Here is a 24,919-nt window from a genome sequence, read left to right on the forward strand (position 1 = left end):
TCCACTTATCCTGATCGGAACTATTGAAGAAAGAAAGAGAATGATGGCCCCTTTCGCCCAAGGGGCATCGTATGTACAAATTTTACTTGAATTTTAGTATCTAATTATTTTGTTTTTATATTAGTTGTAATGGTATGATTCTTTTGTTTAATTGTAAAAATTTAGCTAAATCCAGCAACTATTCCTCCCCATGCGACTCCTCTAGTTTTGCACAGCCTGTAGCCAAAGATCCTTTGAGTTTGGAAACCTTTAACCGAGGTTCATTGACTATTTGATATGGATACAAAACAACATCTAAATCTTAATCTAAAGTTGTACCATTTACAAATAAAGAACCAAAGTGTTTGATAGGGGATTGAATAATCATAATCATATCTGTGCATGGTCCAAATTGTACAATTTCATTCCGGAAAATGAGATTGAATGCAAACAAAGAACCAAAATCAACATTAACATTAACTTGTACCAAAAGATACACATATTTGTAATAATATACTAAAATTGTTCCGGCGAAACTCTCTTAACAAACTAGTTTGACAGCAGGATACAGCAAATGAGAATGCAAGATTGATGTTAAAGGATCAAGATCATACCTTAATGCAATTCAAGACAAATCCTCTCACAGTGCAACTATTGTAGACAGAGATAAAAACCCTTATGGAAAACATTTGTGGAAAAATTTATAAACCTTCTGCCATTATTCCACTACAATTCCTTCTCCTTTATTCTCATGATAATCTTGCCAATTCCCCTGTATAATTTTTTACAAGATAAAAAAATTTGTTTGACAAGCCACCAACCCCACATTAACAACTTCCTTATTATTGGTATCCTATAAATATAACGGCATACACATACAATGAAATAAAATGACCCTATAATAAGAGCAAGAAGAACAAAGACTAAACACCAGAAACATGTCCTCAGTTTGCGGAAAGGTTCGTCTTCTGCCCTCATCTTCCCATAAGGTGTGATCTTGAACTTGGTTGCGGATCCAAACATTGTTAATTTTCCCAAAATCATTAGTCTTCTAAAGATTAATGCTTCCAATAGATGATTTTCAGAAAATGACTCGTCAGTTTGAACAATAGATGCCTTAATTTTCCCATAAGATTTATTCAAGTTCATAGCATCTTGCTCTATCCTTCTCATTAACTCTTCCAATTCAGGATTGTAGTTTCCTTCCTCCAAGGATTCTTCAATGCTAGAGCTTGAAGCTTCCTCTGTACCTGCAGGCTGGCATTTCAATTCAACAATTATCACCTTTAGGTCAGGTGTCGAGGCTTCATTGCTAGTCCCAAGTCCCCAGGAAAGTTGGTTTTGCCTCTTCAACACTGGTTTGTAAAATGGATCTCCCAGTTTTATCTCCATGGTTCCCCAAAGGCGTCGGTTTCTTGCTCCCAATGCATCAGTATACTCTAGAATAATAGGCATACCGATGTCCAAGCTATTGTCTTCCGTTAATTCAACCTGTGCCCTCAATATCCTTTCCAGAACTCCACTTGCAATTTGAAGATCTTCAGGAGATAAATCAGCAAAATGTTCTGATATATTCTCTTCTATCATCTCTAATACTTGAATCACATGCTCTACAGAATCTTCACGGTCTTGCTTTAGACTTGCCCCATAGGCAGAGGAAGAAGTCTTTTCTATAACTTCAGCCTTGACATTTCTCAAAGACCGCAAAAGCACTTTTAAAGACCCAACTGGACCTTCATCTGATTCTAATAGAGGCAAATACTCATTAAACATGTCTCTTGGATTAAAATTTTCCAGCACATGTTTCATTTGCTGCTCTGGTGTCCCCTTTGGAACCAAACATGACGATGGCATGTAGGAACATGAACTGCGATTGGGAGGTATGAATTGGATATCGTCCATGCTTGTTTCTTGCTTGTACACATAAACTCCCCACTTGATCAAAATCAAGTCCGAATCATATTGAACCTGAATGGCCTTCCAGTCATCTTCAAGACTTGCATCAAGGTCCTGCCATTCTTCATCACTAAACAAAATTCGCAGGTCACACAATAGCACATGATCTTCCCCTACATTGAAATAATGGAAATCCCTGCCACATATTTCTCGGCCATCAATAAACAAATGGAGGCTAACAGTGTGCCAGTCTTTGACTCCAGTCAACAAATTTATATAATCTACAAATTTAAAATTACTGTCTGTCTGTTTTTGGAACACTAATGCTAAAGCAACAACGGGAAACTTCCGTCGAGCCCAAAAAAGTGGAATCTCTTGAGTGCTAACGCAGTCAAACCATTCTGGAATCTCCATTTTCGGCATTGGCATTACAACTTGTATTCTTTGGATTTCTTGTGAAACCTGTGATGCCAAAAGACATTAGTGTGTCTGCATCAACATGCTGCTACTTATAGATTGAAAGTATCTTCTATAATGTAAATAATGGAGAAAGAAGTAAAACCTTAGACCAGAGCCAACTTGATGCCTCTGAAGTTAAGGATTGACAGTGTCTTGCATCTATTTTCTGAATACTCAATGGAAGTTCTGGAACTCCTGTAAGATTCCTGCAAAAGCTCACATCAAGATTTTTCAAGTGAATAGATCCTCTGATGCAATTTGGGAGGGCAACAAACCCATTGTGTGAAACTTTCAAATCTTCCAGTTTTGGAAATATTTCAATAATAGCATTAAGATCTTCAAATGATAGATTAGCCTCGCTAAAATGAAGTGTTTCTAAATTTGGATAGCCGTTTGCCACTGAATGGCGCTCTTTGAACCTTTGAAATGATTCTCCTACTTGAGAGCATCCATCAATTTTCAAAGAGATCAGCTTTGGAAGCAATAAGAAGCTACTTGATAGATCTTTGAGCCCTTTGCAAATTGACATGTCTATATACTCAAGGCCTGTAAGGTTACCAATTGATTTTGGAAACTCCTTAATTGCAGTACTTATCTTGTGAATCTTTAATGGCCTATCCATCTTTTGCATTACTTGTGGGAAGTGTTCAAATTTTTTGCAGAAATTAAATGAAAGCACTTGAAGGGAGGGCAAATACATTTTTGGCACAAAACTTTTGAGCTCAGGGCACCCTGAAGCACTTAAATACACCAAATTAGGCATAAATCCAACAGATATATCAAACTTTGCTAGTTTGTGGCATTTATCAAGTGTAAGCACTCTTATGTTTTTAGCTCCAGATAGATCAGGAATTTGAGTTATGGATTGACTATGAGAGAGATTGATGAATGTTAAATCCCCAAAAATCTGCAAAAAATAATATAATCGAAATGACTAGAGCATAGTCAACTATGTTAATTTTTAAAGCTTCTAGTCACAGTGACAATTTTACCACATCTTTAAACAAAAAAGTCGAAGAAAATGTGCATACTTGAAAGGGCTTTTTCAATATCATCGAGCTATGAGGTAACTTGATGTCAACAATTCTATACGGATAAAAATCTGGCGGGAAATTCTTTGATGAGTACCACTTCCAATCGAGTAACCGTAAACTATTCGGAAGATTACTAGGTCCTGATGAAAACAATGTATTCCTAACAATTAAGATTCTAAGGTTTTTCATCTTCTTAAAGGCATTACAAGCCCAGTGATCTACTTTTTCTTGTTTTGGGGGATGAAGCATTACTCCTTCAACCTTGGCACTTCCCTATAGAAAAAACATGAAAAATATAGATAGTATGAGAATAAGTATATTTTCCAAAGTTCAAAGATAAAAAAGTATATTAACAAAGTAAAAATGATATAATTCTTACTAAATTTCCTCTCAGTACATCAAGAACTTCTCTATGGGACCATAATCTGGTGCGTTCCCCTGGGTTTGATGTTGATTCCTTCCGAACAATATCTCTACCCATGTCTTGGATTAGATCATGCATTTCTAAACAACCATTTTCATCAATTGTCATGAGACATTTACTAACAAATACTCGAATAACTGGGAAGAAATCACAAGCATCTAGTATCCTTTTAACATAATCCCATCTTTCCCCTTTGAAAAAACAAGCAATGTCTAGAAAAATTTTCCGGTCCAAGTCGGATAGGCATTTGTAGCTTATTTCTAGTACACCTTGAATCTCAGCATCTGGAACCTTTCTATATTTTTGCAGTTCAATATCCCACTCCTCTATGCTCTTAGCTTTCAAATTGGATCCTATTACTCTTAAAGCCAATGGAATACCCTTTGCATAACTTATTGCATGAGAACAGATTTTTGCAAAATTTTCTACAGGTATGCTCATATTAAAGGCATGCCAACAAAAGAGTTCAATGGACTCACGATGGTTTAGCTCTTCGAGTTTATATGTTTTTATTCTAACATCATGTTTATGCAGAACATCTGTATCCCTTGTTGTTACTATGATTCTACTACCAGAACCAAACCAATCATGTCCTCCAGCTAGTGATTCCATTTGTTTTACTGAATCAACATCATCTACTATCAGAAGAACTCTTTTTTTGGCAAGACTGTTCTTTATTTCAGAACTTCCTCTAAATGTGCTTCCCAACATGGTTTTTGATTCCTCACCCATCTCATACAAAAGTGTCCTTTGGAGATCTTCCAGACCTGTAGTGCTTTCATTTGATTTTTCTCTTACATTAGCAAGAAAACTTGCAGCTTCAAATCGATTTCTGATTTTGTTATATATATCCAAGGCAAATGTGGTTTTGCCTATTCCACCAGCTCCATAAATCCCCAACATGCTAACAGTATCATCAGAATCAATATCAATAAGAGATTTCACCTGTTCGAAACGAGAATCGAGTCCGACTAGGTGCTTGATTTGTAAAGGCATGGGAGTTAGTTTAGCAGAGATGTCTCTAACAATCTTCTCAATAAATTCAGATTCATAACTGCGTAGAATACAATACAAAGAATGAGAAATCAGAATAGAATGAGGAGAAAATGATTCAACAATACATTGCTCCACTAAAAACAAATCTTAGAGAGATGATAACTTATAAATCACTGCTCCCAAAGGACAAAGGACTTTCACAAAGTCGACTAATCACTTTTTTCATACAAGCCAATTCTATTTTGATCAAATAAAATTGATTTATATAAAATATACTGTGTTCATACTCACTTTAATTGGAGTGTTTGAATCAATTTAAGTAATCATGTTAGTATCCTCACGGCCGGAATTTTACCACTTAAAAGATGAATAAGCGAAATGTCGCAAATTCAAACTCACACGCAGGGAAGTTAGTGGTACAATTCAGTCAGAAAACGAAAATGAAACCGAACCAAACCAAATCATAGTAAAAAGTCACTCGAACTAAATCGAACCGTTTCAATTTACTCATAAGCGAACAGAATCAAAATTATTGATCCAGTATACCGTTTCGAAATTTCAAACCATACTGGAATATAATTTAAGCAAAACAATACCTATCGTCCTTGCAATGTAATCCGCTAAGAGCAGAAACTCTGTTCAAAGCCAATCTCCAGGCCTTCACCTTCTCCGATTCGCTTCCAAATCTCTTCTCATGTTCAGCCATAGCAACTTCATAACTATTTCTCTGATACCTAACATCAGAAGGTTCCACCTTATAGAAAACAACCAAAACTGTTCTCCCCTTCCTTTCATAATAACAGTCAACGATCTTAACAAGTTCGTCAAGGCACCAAGTGGAAGAAGCGTAGTCACGACACAGCACAACAATCGAGATTCTGGAACCTTCGATTGCATGTAGAAGTGAAGGTCCGATTTCGTTGCCGATTTTGAGATTTTGATCGTCTCTGAAGACGATGATTCCGTGGCGGAGAAGTGAACGGTAGAGATGATCGGTGAAGGAGTAGCGAGTTTTGCCTCTGAAACTCAGGAAAACGTCGTGTGTGAAATTATCGCGATTCGCCATTCATGGATTTGTGACCTTTTTTGGTTTTTGTGTAAGTGGAAGTTTTAAGCGTTTGAATATGAAATGAAGCTTTGAGCTTCAAAACAAAATTCACAACGCGGGGACTACAAAGAAACTGTCTGCATGCTGCCAAAAAAATTAAAATATTTAATAATTTATTTATATATGATTTTTTATTGACAAATTTTAAAATAAAAAAAAAACTAAAAATGATAAGTGGTGCATAATTTTTTTTAGATGTCTTTATTTATAAGCAATTATCCCCTTATAATTGTCAAGAACGGCTAATAAGTTTAGAATTGTTTATTTGAACTCATTTTTTAAAGAGAAATGCTAACAAATGTCCTAAGGATAATCGTTAAAACTTTAAAATAATAAATTTAATTTGGTAATCTGTGCATTTATTGCCTCGAAAATTGAAATATTAGATTTTTTATAAAATATTTTTTTATATTTTTATATACAAAAATTTAATATTGATCCAAACATTTTTGTAAATGATATCTAAATAAAAATAATATTTGTATATGAAAAAATCTATTATTTACGAAAAATGGTATTTATTATCCAAATATTTTTTATTCAAAAATGATATACGGGAAAAAATCTACTATTGATCTAAATATTTTTTATATACGGAATTTACTATTAATCTAAATATTTTTGTAAATGATACTTAAACAAAAATGAAGTTTGTATACAGGGAAAAAATCTATTATTCATCTAAATATTTTTATATATGAAAAATGTTATTTATGATTCAAATATTTTTTATTCAAAAATGGAATAGGCCAAAAAAACTACTATTGATGTAAATATTTGTATATATGAAAATTTGATATTGATCAAAATATTTTTGTAAATGAAACCTAAACAAAAATAATATTTATATATATAAAAAAAATTATTATTTACGAAAAATGGTATTTATAATTCAAATATTTTTATTCAAAAATGTTATACGGGAAAATAATCTATCATTGATCTAAATATTTGTATATACAAAATTTACTAGTGATCCAAATATTTTTGTAAATGATACTTAAACAAAAATGAGGTCTGTATATGGAAAAAATCTATTATTGATATATATATATATATATATATATATATATATATATATATATATATATATATATATATATATATATATATATATATATATATATATATATATATATATATATTCATATACGAGAAATGGTATTTATGATCAAATATTTTTTATCCAAAAATGTTATACGGGAAAAAATCTATTATTGATCTAAATATATTTTTGAGTGAAGACCCATTTTGGTCCCTCACAAATATTACACGAGCCAAATTAGTCCCTCACAAAACAATTGACCCAACTTAATCCCTTCAACAAAATTTAACCGGATCATATTAGTCCTTCTACTAATATTTTTCTCAAATCATTTTTTTCCTACTTATAAACCGGTTCTTTTCATACTTTTAAACTGTGACTGGACTGACATGTTAGATTTTTTTATTTTTTAAATGCTAAATTAATTTTTATTTTTAATTTCGTTTTTAAACGGAATAATATCAAAAAAAAGTCAAAATTGTTTCTTATAAAGTAATTTTTAAACAAATAATTTCCATGATTTCTACTAATATTAAAAAATTTCTATACATACATTTTTACCTATGAGATCTCAAATCCAAGTCCCTTCAAGTTAAATGATTTTCACTTTACAACTAGACAAATCAATTTCTATCGTTAATAAAGTGACTATCATTTAAAACTAAAAAAATCAATTTCAATTGTTAGTAAAGTGACTATTATTTACAACAAGATAAATTATTTTTTATTTTTAATAAAGTGACTATCATTTACAACTAGACAAATCAATTTCTATTGTTAGTAAAGTGACTATCATTTACAACTAGATAAATCAATTTCTATTAATAAAGTGATTATCATTTACAATTAGACAAATCAATTTCTACAGTTAGAAAAGTGACTATCAATAACCACTAGACAAATAAATTTCTATTATTAGTAAAGTGACTATCATTTATAAATATAGACAAATCAATTTCTATTGTATTAAATTGACTGTCATTTAATCTGAGACTTAGCTTCGAGACCATATTGATACAAATTTTGTATTTTTTATTTTAAATTTAAAATTGTTTAAGATTAACCGGGCCTGAGTTCAACTCCTTATACGAAACAATTTTGACTTTTATATATTATTAATTTATAATTTTTTAAAAATAAAAATAAAAATAAAAATCAATTTAGTATTTAAAAAATAAAAAATAAATAAAATCTAATGTGACAGTCCAATCACGGTTTAAAACTAGGAAAAAAACAGGTTTGAAAAAAATATTAACAAAAGGACTAATATGATCCGGTTAAATTTTATAAGGGATTAAATTGGGTTTATTTTATTGTGAATGACTAATTTGACTCGTGTAACATTTGTGAGGGGCCAAAATGGGTCTTCACTCTATATTTTTATACGAAAATTTAATATTGATCTAAATATTTTTGTAAATGATACCTAAATAAAAATAATATTTTTATTATTATTTACGAAAAATGTTATTTATGATCCAAATATTTTTTATTCAAAAATCATATATGGAAAAAATCTACTATTGATGTTAATATTTTTATATACGAATTTACTATTTATCCAAATATTTTTGTAAATAATACCTAAACAAAAATGAAGTCTGTATACGGGAAAAAATATATTATTGATCTAAATATTTTTATATACGAGAAATGATGTTTATGATCAAATATTTACTAACCAAAAATGGTATACGGGAAAAAAAAATCTATTATTGATCTAAATATTTTTTTTATACGAAAATTTAATATTGATCCAAATATTTTTGCAAATGATACATAAATAAAAATAATATTTGTATTTTTATTTACGAAAAATGTTATTTATGATCCAAATTTTTTTTATTCAAAAATGGTATGCGGGAAAAAAATATACTATTGATGTAAATATTTTTATATACGAAATTTACTATTGATCCAAATATTTTTGTAAACGATACATAAACAAAAATGAAGTCTGTATACGGGAAAAAAATTTATTATTGATCTAAATAGTTTTATATACGAGAAATGATATTTATGATCAAATATTTTTGATCCAAAAATGGTATACGGGAAAAATCTATTATTGATCTAAATATTTTTTTATATGAAAATTTAATATTGATCCAAATATTTTTGTAAATGATACCTAAATAAAAATAATATTTGTATTATTATTTACTAAAAATGTTATTTATGATCCAAATATTTTTTATTCAAAAATGGCATACGGGAAAAAAATCTACTATTGGTGTAAATATTTTTATATACGAAATTTACTATTGATCCAAATATTTTTGCAAATGATACATAAATAAAAATGAAGTCTGTATACGAAAAAAAATTTATTATTGATCTAAATATTTTTATATACGATAAATGGTATATATGATCAAATATTTTTGATCAAAAAATGGTATATGGGAAAAAAAACTATTATTGATCTAAATATTTTAATATACGAAAATTTAATATTGATCCAAATATTTTTGTAAATGATACCTAAACAAAAAAAATAATATTTGTATACGGAAAAAAATCTATTATTTACGAAAAATGGTATTTATGACCCAAATATTTTTTATTCAAAAATGGTATACGGGAAAAAATTTATTATTGATCTAAATATTTTTATATAGGAAATTTAATATTCATCCAAATATTTTTGTAAATGATACCTAAACAAAAATGAAGTCTGTATACGAAAAAAAATATTTTGTTGATCTAAATATTTTTATATACGAGAAATGGTATTTATGATTAAATATTTTTAATCCAAAAGTGGTATACGCGAAAAAATCTATTATTGATCTAAATATTTTTATATACGAAATAATCAATTATTTATCGAATTGTTTTTTCTTTTTTAACATTTTTATTTAAAATAAATGATGTTTTCAAATTCGCGTAACCGAACAGAACCCGTGCGTATGCACGAGTTTATTACTAGTTTCTTATAAATATTTCTTTTATAAAAAATTGAGATTTAGTTAAAAAATAGTCCCACTTAAATGAAAGAGACCTTAAATGTTATTCAAAATTTTAAAATATCAAATATACAATTCCTCTTTAACTTTTAATTTTTAAGGTGATATGAGATTTTTTTCTTATCAAGTAGCATAATTTCTGAGAATTTCATCTTTAAATATGAATAAGTAATATGTCATGATTCGAATCTGCACTCTTGCATTTATATTTGATGTCGCTATATAACTACCAACTGAATTGTCGTAATGGAACATCAATATGAAATTTATGTTACAAATATGTATTATAACAATTTTCTCTTGTGATCGTCCACTTATACATTTGACCATCACATTGTCAGGAAGCAAAAAATTGATTCCTTAATTGATGGGTCAAGAGAGAAGCATGTACCTAGAATTAATATAATATTTAATAGATAAATTGATATGTATTCTCGGTGTAAAAAAAATTATATCGTAAGTGCATCACAACCATTCATTTTTTTTACATAAAGTTAATTTCAACAGGAATACAAGCATTATGCAAAGATGCTCATTTGGTACATGTGCCAACCAAATTTCACAACGATTGGAAACAACAACCAAAGTGAAACATAGAACATATAACCACAATTGATTGAAACAACTGTAGTTATTCTACTTTCAATTTTTATATAACAATAAATGTTAAGGGACACTCTGATTACCGTAAAAATTTGATAAACAAGCGCTAGTCTTCCAAAATATTAATCTTTTGGTTACTCACATGATCGACTAGATTGATCTTAGGACATGTGCTTCTGATTTTAAACTTTGTTCTTGAGAATGAAGAACAATTCGACCGTGCTCAAGTTCTTACTAAAATGTTTGTTTTGATCTAAGTAATTATTTAAAGCAATATTATAAACTTGTAAAGAAACGAAATAAAACCAATCGTTAGTTGATCCAGTGGTGATTGGCGCTGGACTTGGTAGGGAGAACCGCGGTTCGATCCCCCGCAACTGCGATCGGGAGGGGGGTGGAACCACTTGATGCCAGAACTCGCCCCCGAACCGGACTAAATCGGTGGTATAAAGCCACAAAAAAAGGAAATAAAGGTAATTGAAAGTAAATTACAAGAAGTAAAATTCACGTACATTCTCAAAAGACTATTTTCTTAATACACATATACTATGAGTTTTTTAGTGAGTTTTGTATCCTTTCGTCCTGAAGCTTCACGCGTCTTCTGATAAAATGGATAAGGACGAAAATGAGTTATTTCTTCATTCAAACGCAACTTCTCTGAGGAATATTATTCTTCTTCGTCGAACCAACTACAAAACTCAGCAAATATTTATAAGTCCAAGTCCAACACTTCTCTCTATAAGGAGTGATTTCGACGGACTTTCAGCAAACGTGCCATTTTTGTCGAAATATTCACAATATCTCAAAAGATATTTCCTTCCCTTTATTAATAACATGGTGTCAAAATATTCAGCTAACGCACGCACTTATTTTTATTTAAAAATGGAAAATTGTTGATGTTGAGATTCAAAATTTGTTGCCTAAATTCTTTGACCACAGTTATTATTAGGAACCGTGATAAAAAGTGGTTTAATAAAATAAAATCATGCACGCTAAAAATAAGATATTACTATGGTTGACAAAATGAATGTAGTAATATAGTGTTACCGAAGACATATTTCGTAGTAGTGACATTAACCAACTTCAATACTTTATTAACCAATAAAATACATGATTCTATGTGATTTTGAGGTATCTGGTTTTTTAAAAGTAGAATTAATTTTGCATCCAAAATTGATTTTATTTGAAGCTAAAATTTGTAACTTCTACCTTCAGAATTGATTCTGAGTGATTTTTATATTGAAATTTATCATTTAACTTAGTTTTACATAGATGTAATCAAATATAAATCAATTATGTTATACTCAATTCTATTAAAATTAATTCTATCAAACTCAATTTTATTAAAATCAATTATATTCACCGTTAATCCAAACATACCCTGTATAAGTCCTACTATCTACAATGGAGTCTATTATTATAACCGATCCACATTTATCTGACAATGATCCCTAGGCTAACCCCAACAAGGATAACAACCAACTAGAGTGCATTATATTCCACTCACTTTATTAATAAGGTTCTTACCTCCTAGATATGAACACATAATCAATTCACTCGTGTACTACCTTCTACGACCTATCTAACTTATGCATCAAAGCATCTTGCGCAGTTACACCCTCTTCATTGCATCACCAAAATCATTAGGAAAACAAGAGTAGATTCCAACAATACGAATAATAATATTTATCACACATAAACTACACTTTCAATCCATCAAGTAATTTCATACAAAAACATTGGCCCCTACTATGGAGATCGGGCTCCTACTCATTAATTAACTTTCGCATTCAATAAAAAGACAAGGCATGCATAAGGATCTAGGGTACATGACAATTCACAACCTAGGAACCATATATAAACGACAAACAACGCAGTTGGTGTAATGGAATATCATATCAAGATTCTTAAGAAAGAAAAAAATTGGAATGAAATCCACAAGAGACCTCAAAATCCTACCTCTTGGCTTAACGGTACTTCAGAAAAACAACATTCAGTTTAAATTGTAGAAGAAAGTTTAGTTGGTAGGCATGAGACAAAAAGAGAAGGAAGGAAGACATCATCTTATCCCCTTCATGAATCATATCGACACCCTAACCCTGAGAGGATTTCCATTATTTTCCTTCCTACAATGCTAGGAATAGGTACTAATGGGCCTTATGTAGTTAAGAACAACCATTCCCTCAATCATCTTTTCTAGCAAAAATTATAAGGGCAGTAACAAAGCTAGCTATATGGGATGATTATAAACTTTTCAAAGTTACTAAATTCAACAGTATATTATATGGGATATGCTTTCATTTTGCATTAAACTTTTGATTATTGATAGGTGAAATAATACAAAGATACCAAAACTCAAAGTTCAGAACCAAAAGAAACAGACACTTTATTATTATTAAAAGATAACTTGTACTCCATCCGTTCCTTTAGCAAAAAACTCTTCAACCAAGATAGTGGATTATTAGAGTTATTTTTCCTATTATATCCTTATTTATTTTTCTCTCACCAAATAAATTCAATCATACACTCTCTTTTTGAAAAATTCGAATTGGTTCGTGAGTACCGGTTCGCGGTACTTTTGTGAACCGGTTCATGACAATTCTTCCACAATTCAGGAAAAACTTACGTACCAACGAACCATACTTCCTAGAGCCAAAAATTTAAACTATTTTGGTGCTATTAAAGCATGCACTTAATTGTCATTAATATTATATTATTAATGACTACTTATGCTTGGCCCCACACTTCCCAGGACTTATTGCAACAAAGGATAGTTGTTTGCTTTGTTTGACTGCACGTTAGCAGTCCTTTATTTATAAGCTATTTGTACTCTCTATGCTATCAATATATCTCCGATGTGGGACTTTCATAAGCTACATTTACTCTACATGCTTTCAATATTTATAAGCTTACATTTAGTTTTTTCTCATTTATTATTTTATACTAATAATTTTTTAATTATGATATGGATTATTACATTTCAACGTATCACGAATTCAAACAACGTACCACGAACCCAAATAACGTACCAACTATGCATACCCCCCACGTACCGAATTGGCGAATTCTTTTAGGGTGGCGAACCACGGTTATGCAAAGGGTTATGCAAAGGGTTATGCAAAGGCAATTCGCTTCGGTTCGTGGTACGAATTCGGGTACGCGGTTCGCCACCCTAATAGTTTAAATTTTTGGCTCTAGGAAGTGTGGTTCGTTGGTACGTAAGTTTTTCCTGAATTGTGGAAGAATTGTCATGAACTGGTTCACAAAAGTACCGCGAACTGGTACTCACGAACCAATTCGCGGTTCTCTAGGGGGACATGCGAATTATGTAACTATGTTCCACCTTATAGAAAACAACCAGAACTGTTCTCCCCTTCATTTCATAATAGCAGTCAACGATCTTAACAAGTTCGTCAAGGCACCAAGTGGAAGAAGCGTAGTCACGACAAAGCACAACAATCGAGATTCTAGAAGCTTCGATTGTGTGTAGAAGTGAAGGTCCGATTTCGTTGCCGATTTTGAGATTTTGGTCGTCTCTGAAGACGTTGATCCCGTGGCGGAGAAGTGAACGGTAGAGATGATCGGTGAAGGAGTATCGAGTTTTGCCTCTGAAACTCAGGAAAACGTCGTGTGTGAAATTATCGTGATTCGCCATTCATGGATTTGTGGCTTTTTGGTTTGTGTGTAATTATCGTGATTCGCCATTCATGGATTTGTGGCTTTTTGGTTTGTGTGTAATTATCGTGATTCGCCATTCATGGATTTGTTGCTTTTTTTGTTTTGTTTGTGGGAGGGGAAGTTTTAAGCGTTTGAATATGAAATCAAGCTCTGAGCTTCAAAACAAAATTCAGAACGCGGGGATTACAAAGAAACCGTCTACATGCTGCCAAAAAATTTAAATATTTAATAATTTAATTATATATGACTTTTTTTACATTATAAACTTTTCAAAGCTACTAAATTCAACAACAAAAGTATTATATAGGATATGCTTTCATTTTGCATTAAGTTCTAGATTACTGATAAAGTGAAATACAATTATACCAAACCTCAAACTTCAAAACCAAAAAGAACAAACACTTTATTAGTACATTAAAAGATAACTTGTATTAAGGAGACAACAACAAAGCTAGAAAAGGACAGTAATGATAGTCTCAGTTGTAATTAGGATTTGCCAAAACGTAACCTTCAATGGCTTTGAAAAGAGCATCACTCTTAGCTTTGCCTTCCTCAACCTCCTTTTCAATGGGCTTAGCATCTCCTTTGGTGTGATATTTAACCGTCACCTTTCCAACGGATCCTTCATTTGGACCTTCAATCAATTTGGCCTCAAATGATATCTTTTCAACTATGTCTGATATACCGAATCCTCCAACTATACTGTAATTATATTCAAACTTTGCATCATCAATAGCTTCAATTTTGTGCAACACATACAAGGTTTGTCCTCCGTCAACGAAAGTGATCTTCTTGACGGTTCCAGGGCCACCATTTCCTTCAACGATTTCAACAGTCTTGATAGAATCAACAACCTTAGGAACGATGACATCAGCATCATGAACCACAGCTTTGAATAACTTAGGAGGTGCCACGGTAGAAGTGGTATCATTCTCATATGTGAAAACACCCATAATGCTTATTGATATGAAGTTGTAAAGAAGAGTTTGAGAAGAAGAAGAAGATAGTAAGTAAGTATGTATGTATGTTGGTGTGTATGATGAGCATAGGAAAGGTTTGTATTTATAGGCACTCAGCCTTGTATGCCGACCTGAATTTATCCCGCTGCTCCATGTGTGAATTTGTTGAAAAAGTTGTCAGACTTTTATGATAGGAGCATTCCAATTCAAAGAAGTTCGACGGATCAAATTCAACAATAGTATACTGTTTGTTTACATCCAATCTCATGAGTTAAATGACGAACTAGAAACAAATATAATAAACAGGAGAAACATACCAATGTGGACTGATTTATTTTACTCCTTTCAGGAAAGAAAAAAGCACTATCTATTTATTTATTTTATATTTTAAATTAAATTTTAATATATTAAAGTTTAAAATTTATTTATTTTGTATAAACTTTATTATATTAAAATGGTAGTAAAGATTGAGAGACGAAAATTATACTTTAAATATTAAAGTTAAATATGTTTTTCTATAGAAGATGGAATAAGTTTTAATCATTATAAATTTTTTATTTTTTGTATTTATTTTATATGTTTGGTTTATAATTGGAAATGATTGATAAAATGATGAGGTATGCCTGGCCTTGTTCTTAGATTTGTAAAACCCCGTGTAGGTTTTTCGTACATCAGTAGTAATTAAATTTTGAAAGATTTAGACATTCACATGTTGAAACATTCTGAGTAGATCTTGCTTCATTCTTTACACGATCCCGGTGAACTAAGGTCCAATGCTAGAGAATCTTTTCGTGTTTAAAGTCAGAGGTCGTTCTTGTCGGAACATTGATCCGCTATCGCTTTGTCGTTATGCATCCTACGAGGATGCGTTTTTGTAATATTATGGGTACAATATTAAAAAACCCTGATGAGGTTTTTGATCACCCTATTCTCATGATAGTGTCATATCCCCGATGAATTTTGTTTTCTTTACTCAATTTGTCCCCTCAACCGGATATAGCATATGGCTGATAAGCCCCTAACGATTTTAATTTGCTAAGGCATAAGTCATGTTGGTTCGAGTATTATGATAATTTGGGCTCTATTGTCGGCATCCCTCACAATACTCTGATTAAATAAGATCCGGTCAGCCCTCAGGCTATTCAAGCCGGGTTCATAAATCATGACCGAAATATAAGTAGGATAATAATTTTCAACTGACCACCGATTGTCCTAATCGGACCGTACTGAATCTGATTAGGCGCACATATCATGATGCATTTTTGAAGGTCCTAAGTACTCCCACCATTCCTTACTATAAATAAAATTTCACTTCTTAGATACATTGAATAATTAATGTATCTAAACTATATATAGTCCTAATACATTAATTATTCAATATATCTAAAAAGTGAAATTTTGCTTAAAATAAGGAATGGAGGGAGTATATTATATTGACCTGACCAGAGGTACTTTGACTTCGCCGGTTGGGTCAGAGGTATGCTAACTTGGTATTTTTAAAAAGTCGGGGGCAATGGGTCATGAGTGACGTTCAGAGCGCCACTTGGCGTTGACGTCAATAAGGGTCATAAGTTTTACTGAACATGACAGACGTTCAGAGCGCCGCTTGGCGTTGACGTCAAAAAGCGTCAGAGGCTTTTATTTGCATGACCGAAGTTCAGAGCGCCATTTGGTCTTTGTACCTGGTATACAAATTAAGAGAACTCAATCAATTAGTAGTAATTTTATAATAGGTTGTCGAACTTGGTGTAAGATTCTTTCTCGGATGAGATGAATCAATTTTATCCTCTTTGATTCCTACTTTTGTTTTCTGGTAAGACATCTTGGTATCTTTCGACCATAGTGTGTATTGGTATTTTATGGAGAGTTCGACATCTTCAATGATACATAGGCTCTTTTCAACAACCATTCTTATCCCTAAGGATGGATCTAGGCCTAACTCAACCCTACAAAACCGGCGGCTTGTAGGGTGAGGACTGCCCCCACTTATAAGGACATGTTCAGGCCATATATTGTCCGATGTGGGACTCTTAACACACCCCCTCACGCTCAGAACTAGACAACTGGAGCGTGGAAATAAATGGTGGGTGGCCCGATAGCGGAAACCATAGAAGGTGGCCCACCGGATCTTAAACGAGGCTCTGATACCATGTTAAGAAATGTGGTTAGGCCTAACTCAACCCTACAAAACCGGCTTGTAGGGTGAGGATTGCCCCCACTTATAAGGACATGTTCAGGCCATATATTGTCCGATGTGGGACTCTTAACACCTCCTGCCCAAACAGGAGAAAGGATCGACGCTCTTTATTCGCCTTGAACTTTAAAGGAGTTACACAAGGTAAAGACAACAGCTCGCCTTATCCAAAATAAATTACAACATAAATTAACCTAAATACAATCATGGATTCTCGTAGCCTTCAAGTCCTCCATACTCCGCAATATAATTAACCTTAGTCTTAAAGCCTGATGCACCTACGCGTAATGCTCGACTTTGTCGATCCCTGCTTCAACAACATTTATCAGTAGTAAATGATAGTGCAGTCCAAGAAGTTCAGACAAGTGTGTGTATAATTTGGAGAACGAAGCAGCTTCCTTATTGTGATTTCCACTGCCAGTAATATTTACCGAAAAAATCCGTTTGGAGTATTCATTCATGTGTCATTGAAAGAGAACAGCGATATCTTGTATTGTGATATATATCAGGCAGCCAACTTGACAGTAATCAAGAATAGAAATTGGCATATATTGTCCATGATCAGAACTGAACCATTGGACTTTAATGCATATATTGTCCCTATATGAAAAATATTGCTTAATTAGACTCCATATATAAGATTAATATTCACAAGGAAAATTCAAAATTCAATTGCACTGTAGGAGTTTATCCAAATTAACCATACTGTTATACAACGAAGTTTCTACACCAAACTTATGAACTTAATAATGAGAAATGAGGATGTTACTATTTTCAACTAGATTCAAACTCATCCAATCTTTTCATATGCTATCATAGAATTCACTTGTCCCAAAATAACTATTAAGTTGTTGATTATTGATAAAGTGAGATACAAATTACAAAGTACCAAACCTCAAAGTTCAAAAGCAAAAGTAACAAACAAGACAGCAGAACACATTATTACATTGAAAGCTAACTTGTATTAAGATGACAACAACAAAGCTAGAAAGGAAGGACAGTGGTGTTTGTATTGCATCATCAGTTGTAATTAGGATTTGCCAAAACGTAACCTTCAATGGCTTTGAAAAGAGCATCACTCTTAGCCTTACCTTCCTCAACTTCCTTTTCAATGGGCTTAGCATCTCCTTTGGTGTGATATTTAACAATCATCTTTCCAACAGATCCTCCATTTGGACCTTCAAACAATTTTGCCTCAAATGATATCTTGTCAACTATGTCCGATATACCGACTCCTCCAACTATACTGTAATTATATTCAAACTTTTCATCATCAATACCTTCAATTTTATGCAACACATACAAGGTTTGTCCTCCTTCAACGAAAGTGATCTTCTTGACAGTGCCAGGACCACCATTTCCTTCAACGATTTCAACATTCTTGATTGAATCAACAACCTTTGGAACGATGACATCAGCATCATGAACCACAGCTTTGAATAACTTAGCAGGTGCGACGGTAGAAGTGGTATCATTCTCATATGTGAAAATACCCATAATGCTTATTGATTTGAAGTTGTAAAGAGGAGTTTGAGAAGAAGATAGTATGTATGTATGTTGGTGTGTGTGATTTATGAGCATTGGATAGCTTTGTATTTATAGGCACTCTGCCTTGTATGCTGACCTGAATTTACTCCGCTGCTCCATGTGTGAATTTGTTGAAAAAGTTGTCAGACTTTTATGATAGGAGCATTCAAATTCAAAGAAGTGCGGCAGATGAAATTCAACAATAGTATACTCTGTTTGTTTACATGGAATCTCATGAGTTAAATGACGAACTATAAACAAATATAATAAACAGGAGAAACATACCAATGCGGTGGCGTTCAATGTGGACTGATTTATTATACCCCTTTCGAGAAAGAAAAAACAAAACTATTTATTTATTATTTAAAATTAAACTTCAATATAATAAAATTTATATAGAAATAGAATTTATTTATTTTGTATACAGTTTATTATATTGAAGTGGTACTAAAGATCAAGAAGAAGAAAAATTAAACTTTAAATTTTAAAATTAAATATGTTTATTTTATAGAGGATGAAATATGTTTTATTTATGGATTAATATTATAAATCTTTAATTTTTGTATTTATTATATATGATTGGTTTAGAATTGGAAATGATCGGTAATGTTATTCAATTCAGTTAAGGTCTTTGGGACAATTTTATACTCTTGACATTCTTTTTCAATCTTCGATAGGGGTGGTAATGTTTAAGAAATCTTCAATGTCTAAGATAAACAGTTTTCATTCCCTTTTCCAACTGATGTAGTGTTTAAATTGAAAATTTGGTAAAAAAATGTTAGTCTTCCAAAAACAAAAATTTTTGGTTACTCAAAAGATCGACTAGATTGATCCTAAGACATGTATTTTTTATTTTAAGCTTTGTTCTTGAAAATGAAGAACACTTCGACTGTGTTCATATTCTTATTAAAATGTTTGTTTTGATCTAAGTAATTCTTTATAGCAATATTGTAAACTTGTTAAGAAAACAAAGTAAAGGCAATTGAAAGTAAATTGCAAATTCTGGAAATGACAAGTTAAGTGAGATTTAAGAATGTAAAGGTAATTGAAAGTAAATTGTAAGTATGTAAATTTCTCGGAAGACTCCTTTCTCAATACACATATACTTTGAGTTTTAAGTGAATGAACACACTTTAGTCTAAGGCTAAGACTCATATATATATATATATATATATATATATATATATATATATATATATATATATATATATATATATATATATATATATATATATATATATATATATATATATATATATATATATATATATATATATATATATATATATATATATTAATGCATTAACCTTCTCTCTCTTGATGAATCCAATGGTTGATATTTATTCCTCTCATCTCTCATTTTAAAATGCTCTCACTTGATATGCTCCCTATATATATATATATATATATATATATATATATATATATATATATATATATATATATATATATATATATATACACACACACACACACACACACACAAAATCGAACATAACCGCTTTCAAAGGTCTTTCGCTTAGAACATGTCACGTTTCGCTCGACATGATTTTCTTTCGCCCAGAAGCCCCACGCGTCTTCTAATAAAATGGATAAGGACGAAAGGCAGTTACATCTTCTTTCAAACTCAACTTCCCTGTCGAATGCTCCTCTTCTTCGTCGAACCAACTACAAAACTAATTAGCAAATATTTCTAAGTCCATGTCCAACACTTCCTTTAATAATGAATGACTTCGACAGGCTTTCAGCAAGCATACCGTTTTGTCGAAAAACTCATAATATCTTTAAAAAATATTTTTTTCCATTATTAATAACATGCTGTCGAAAATTTCAACTAACAAATTGCTCTCCAAAAATGTCATTTTTCGATGTACCGAAGAAAAAGACATTTTTTGATGATTCGTTTCGACACTAAACCTTTTGGTTCCAATGACGTCATAATCATTACGATGTTTTTTCCCAAACGTATCTTCAGAACCTTGTGTGCAGATTTTTTCAATCATGACGCTCCTATGTTCTAGGAGATCGTGGGTAGCCTACTGTTGAAAGAGTATTGTGGTGTACTTTTCGTTATTATCGTATCCACAGAGATTATTGCGATATCACCGCCGTTCTATTGCCTATTTTGTCTTGAGTTAATGTTACTTTAGTTTTAGGTTTGCAAAAGATCATTCAATTCTTTTAGTAGCAAAGAGTAAATTAATGAAAGTTCTAAGTTAAAGAAAATGTATCAAGATTCGATTTCATCGACCTAAATTTGTATGTCTCCTTATAAATATACGTATATGAACATGGTAACGATCAACATAATTACGTATCGACGCCTATATCATCCGTGTCCGCAATGATATAGTTAGATTTACCGTATTGTTTAACCGACGATTTCTCCATCCTTTAAACAATACAAATAACGTTTTAAAACCGATACTAAGTAAACATCAAACGCTAAATCCATGTCTGCAATTTATAGTTTGATAGATGATAAAGTTAGATCTAGATACAAATATTGATGTCTCAAACACTTATACCAAAGAAAAAGCTTTAATAAACAAACTAAACCATCTATATTGATCATTACTTGTTCATACATAATATATTCACAAGAACACATACAAAAAGCTAGGAAGATTACATCTTATCTTGATACAAAAGAGATTTAGCTATCCATGAGAATGGTAGCTTGCTCAAGAAGTAAAGGATGAAGATCAACAAGCATCAAAGGCGATTAATCGACGATCAAGGCTTCCAATCTTCAATTCTTAGTTTGCTACAGTGATTAGGGTTTATGAGCTCTTAAGAATAATTGTCCACACTCCAAAAATCAGAGTTACTCTTTATATAGTAAAATCATTTTCTGTCCAGGGCGCGTCGCGCCCTCCAGCGCGCTTCGCGCCAATACACTTAAGAAATTTAAACCGCCCATGCGCGTGACGCGCGCAACTCTCTGCTTTGAAGCTCCAAAATATCTTGCCCAGGGCGCGACGCGCCCACATCTCCGCGCGACGCGCGCTTACTTCTGCCAGGCACTCTCTTGCAAAGCTCAAAACAAGCTCCAAACTTCCCCAAAATTGGCTAAAACCTACAAAATCATAACTAAAACACATATTAACATAAAATGAAAGCTTAATATTATAAACTATAAATAATTATCTAAAACTTCAGGGAATTGTACGAATATCCGATAAAAACGGTCGAAAGGTGCCATTAATTATACTAAATATAAACACATTTTGGCACCTAACAACTCTCCCCAACTTAAACTCTTGTTTGTCCTCAAACAAAACAATGATAAATTACCGGGAACACAAAATATCACAAATGAAACAACAAGGTAGAAACAAGAACAATGGAATGGTTCAAATTCCAAAAGTACACAAAGATCAATCCTTACCAGTTTTCATCAAAGTACCATGATAACAATGCTAATCCTATATACAAATTCTATGTCAGAAATTCCACAAAGCAAAAGAAGTTCAAGAATGAATCACACCTACGTATTTCTCTACTGAGAGAACAAAAATGGAGGATCCTAACACTCACCAGACAATGACGCAAACATACCGAATTAATTATAAACTCATCTAAGCACAAGACATATAAAAAGTATATAAGCATGAATCACTAAGGACTTTCGGGTTGTAGCTTGGCTTGGTTAACAAGGAAGTGTCTCATATCTCACGGCCATTGAATCGAAAGTGTCAAAACCTAAGAGAGCATTCAAATTCAATTATCACAACCTAAACAACCAAGTTTACCACATTATTCATTACTTGCTCAAGGGTCACAAATTTTTTTTTCTTTCTTTTTCCTTTTTTTTTTTATATATATATTTTTTTCTACTCTTGGTCTTTTCTTTATTATAAACATAAATATATACCCCTTGAGCACTATCTTTTGATTTATCCTCACCAATGTACACCTTTATTTCATTCTCCCCAACTTGTATATTACCAAGACATCACTAAGAATGCTCCCTATTCTAAGGCAAAAAGGAATCAATCCTTACCATATCAAATGGCAACAGTTCAAGGTAGAAAGAAAAGAAAGTCATCAAGATTCTATCAAAAATCGGTATAGAGATCTATATACAACATAAGTTTAACCGATAAGAATCTTGGAAAACGGCTCAAAGTGGTTAGCAAATACTCACACACTCACCGGGTAGGTTACATTTGGATTGGAAGTTTTTCTCATAGTGCAGAACAAAACGCCTTGATCACTTTCATGCTTAACACAATTTAATAACAATGCAAGATTAATCATAATAAATACGAGTTAAAACGCACATTGCTGGTATCCAGCACAATTTATATATATACACAGTGGAAAGTCTCCTCACAACTACAGCTAGGCTAAAGTGATTCACAATTGAACTAATTTTATCCACAGAAATTAATGACACCTAATTTGTACAATTAAAAGCATCACAATCAAAGGTACTTGATAAATAAAACAATAAAGGATGTACCTTGCGCGTACAGTTTTCAACTTATATCATCACCACTCAAATTGTGTTGCATCATCCAAATTCATCGTGGCAACAAAAATTTGTGTTCCAGCTAATTAATCATCACGACAACTTATCAAACCATTATTTCTAAAATATAAACACTAAACTAAAATAAACTACTTAAAAATAAATAAATGCAAAAATAAAATAAACTGAACTTATATAAAATAAAAACCACACCAAACGGTGTTAATTATCCAAAGGCGTAAACTTAGCCTTTCAAAGTACCTCATCCACCAGGATGGAACAAAATTAAAAACAAAGACAACTAAAAACTGTTCTAACATAAAACTAAAAACAATAAAACATAAAGCAATAAAAAATAAAGTCTACTCCTCATCGGAAGTCTCCGGATCATCCTGCTCCATCCCCTCCTCAGGATCTGGCCTGCCCTCAGGCCATGAAGCATAGGCAGATAAATCATCCCTGGAACCAACAGGCTGCTGCAGAGAAAGCTGCCGGATAGAATCCTGCAAAAACATAAACGCTCTCTGATGCGCCATATGCATCTGATAGTTCCAATCACTTGCATCACCATACTATGGACCAGCAGGCGGTGCAGCAGCAACCGGAACAGCTTGAGAAGCATCGGGAAGGTCAGATGCACCAGCAGCAACACCAAAAGGACGACCTCCAGGCAAACAGTACCTGTTAGCAAAAATATCATCTATAACACCATCCATGGGAATCCTACCACCAGGTGGAAACCGGACATCAGCCTTCCTGCACAAACCCATTATTAAACCGGGAAAAATCAACCTACATTTCACCCCATCTCCATGAAGAGTCCCATTCAGGGCGACTCTTTTCAGCTCGTTCGCCACAATCCTGGACACATCAATGTTATCACCATTCAAAATACCCTGAACCAAACCTGCCGTATCAATGGTGAGGGAGGAAGTGTGACTCCGTGGCCTAATGTTGTAAAGGACCACCGAAGTCACCAACTGAGCCTCCTCCGTCAACTGACTACGAGTAAAAGTCTTTGGCAGCCCAGCTTTAGTCAGAGTATAGGTGAAACCAGTCCTGCAAATCCTCTCCCTAATACTCTCCACGTCCCAGTTTCCTCTATTCAACCTGGGATGGTACTGGCATTCTTCTACCAAAGCAAGAGGGTTATCCAGAAAATCAAAAATAGCCTCTTTGCTAAAATCAATGGCCTTACCTCTCACCCATGTTTTAAACGGGTAAGCTTCAGTACCTGACCAACCGCTCGGAGGCAAGGCGTTTGCGTAGAATTCTTTGACAATCTCCACCTGATAGAATTTTGGTGGAGCGAACAGCTTGTCCCAGAATGTTTCAGACAAAGCAGTCCACGCCCTTTGGCTTTGGAAAAGACCGTGGTCAATAGGAACCACTGTGCGTTCACTCCACACAACTCGGCTTTCAAGCTCATGGTATCTCGCCTCTTGCTCCGGACCTAGAAACTTCGTCCGATCAAACCTGCCAGCTTGTGAGGAAGATCCCTCACCAGAACCAGTCTTCTTTATCTTCAAAAAGGGTGCCATTCCTGCACAATTTCAAATCAAACAAAACAC

The 24,919-nt window shown here is 32.6% G+C and overlaps 3 protein-coding genes across 3 annotated transcripts; all 3 read right to left on the bottom strand.

Moving 5' to 3' along the window:
- Positions 1-14: 14 nt before the first annotated feature.
- Positions 15-5,936, bottom strand: LOC131631141 (TMV resistance protein N-like). The gene is made up of 5 exons (XM_058901921.1): positions 5,385-5,936; positions 3,748-4,846; positions 3,366-3,641; positions 2,438-3,241; positions 15-2,337 (listed from the first exon to the last, which is right to left on the bottom strand). Exons 1-5 carry the CDS (start codon positions 5,852-5,854, stop codon positions 706-708), a joined length of 4,281 nt encoding a protein of 1,426 aa, XP_058757904.1. The 5' UTR covers positions 5,855-5,936; the 3' UTR covers positions 15-705.
- Positions 5,937-14,569: 8,633 nt separating this feature from the next.
- Positions 14,570-15,244, bottom strand: LOC131602675 (ABA-responsive protein ABR18-like). The gene has a single exon (XM_058874847.1). The coding sequence runs from the start codon at positions 15,142-15,144 to the stop codon at positions 14,668-14,670; it is 477 nt and encodes a 158-aa protein (XP_058730830.1). The 5' UTR covers positions 15,145-15,244; the 3' UTR covers positions 14,570-14,667.
- A 2,926-nt stretch (positions 15,245-18,170) lies between these two features.
- On the bottom strand, positions 18,171-18,923 carry LOC131602686 (ABA-responsive protein ABR18-like). The gene has a single exon (XM_058874858.1). The coding sequence runs from the start codon at positions 18,839-18,841 to the stop codon at positions 18,365-18,367; it is 477 nt and encodes a 158-aa protein (XP_058730841.1). The 5' UTR covers positions 18,842-18,923; the 3' UTR covers positions 18,171-18,364.
- Between the last annotated feature and the right edge of the window lie 5,996 nt (positions 18,924-24,919).

Source organism: Vicia villosa, linkage group LG1 (genome assembly GCF_029867415.1).
Source record: "Vicia villosa cultivar HV-30 ecotype Madison, WI linkage group LG1, Vvil1.0, whole genome shotgun sequence".
NCBI classification, from domain to species: domain Eukaryota; kingdom Viridiplantae; phylum Streptophyta; class Magnoliopsida; order Fabales; family Fabaceae; genus Vicia; species Vicia villosa.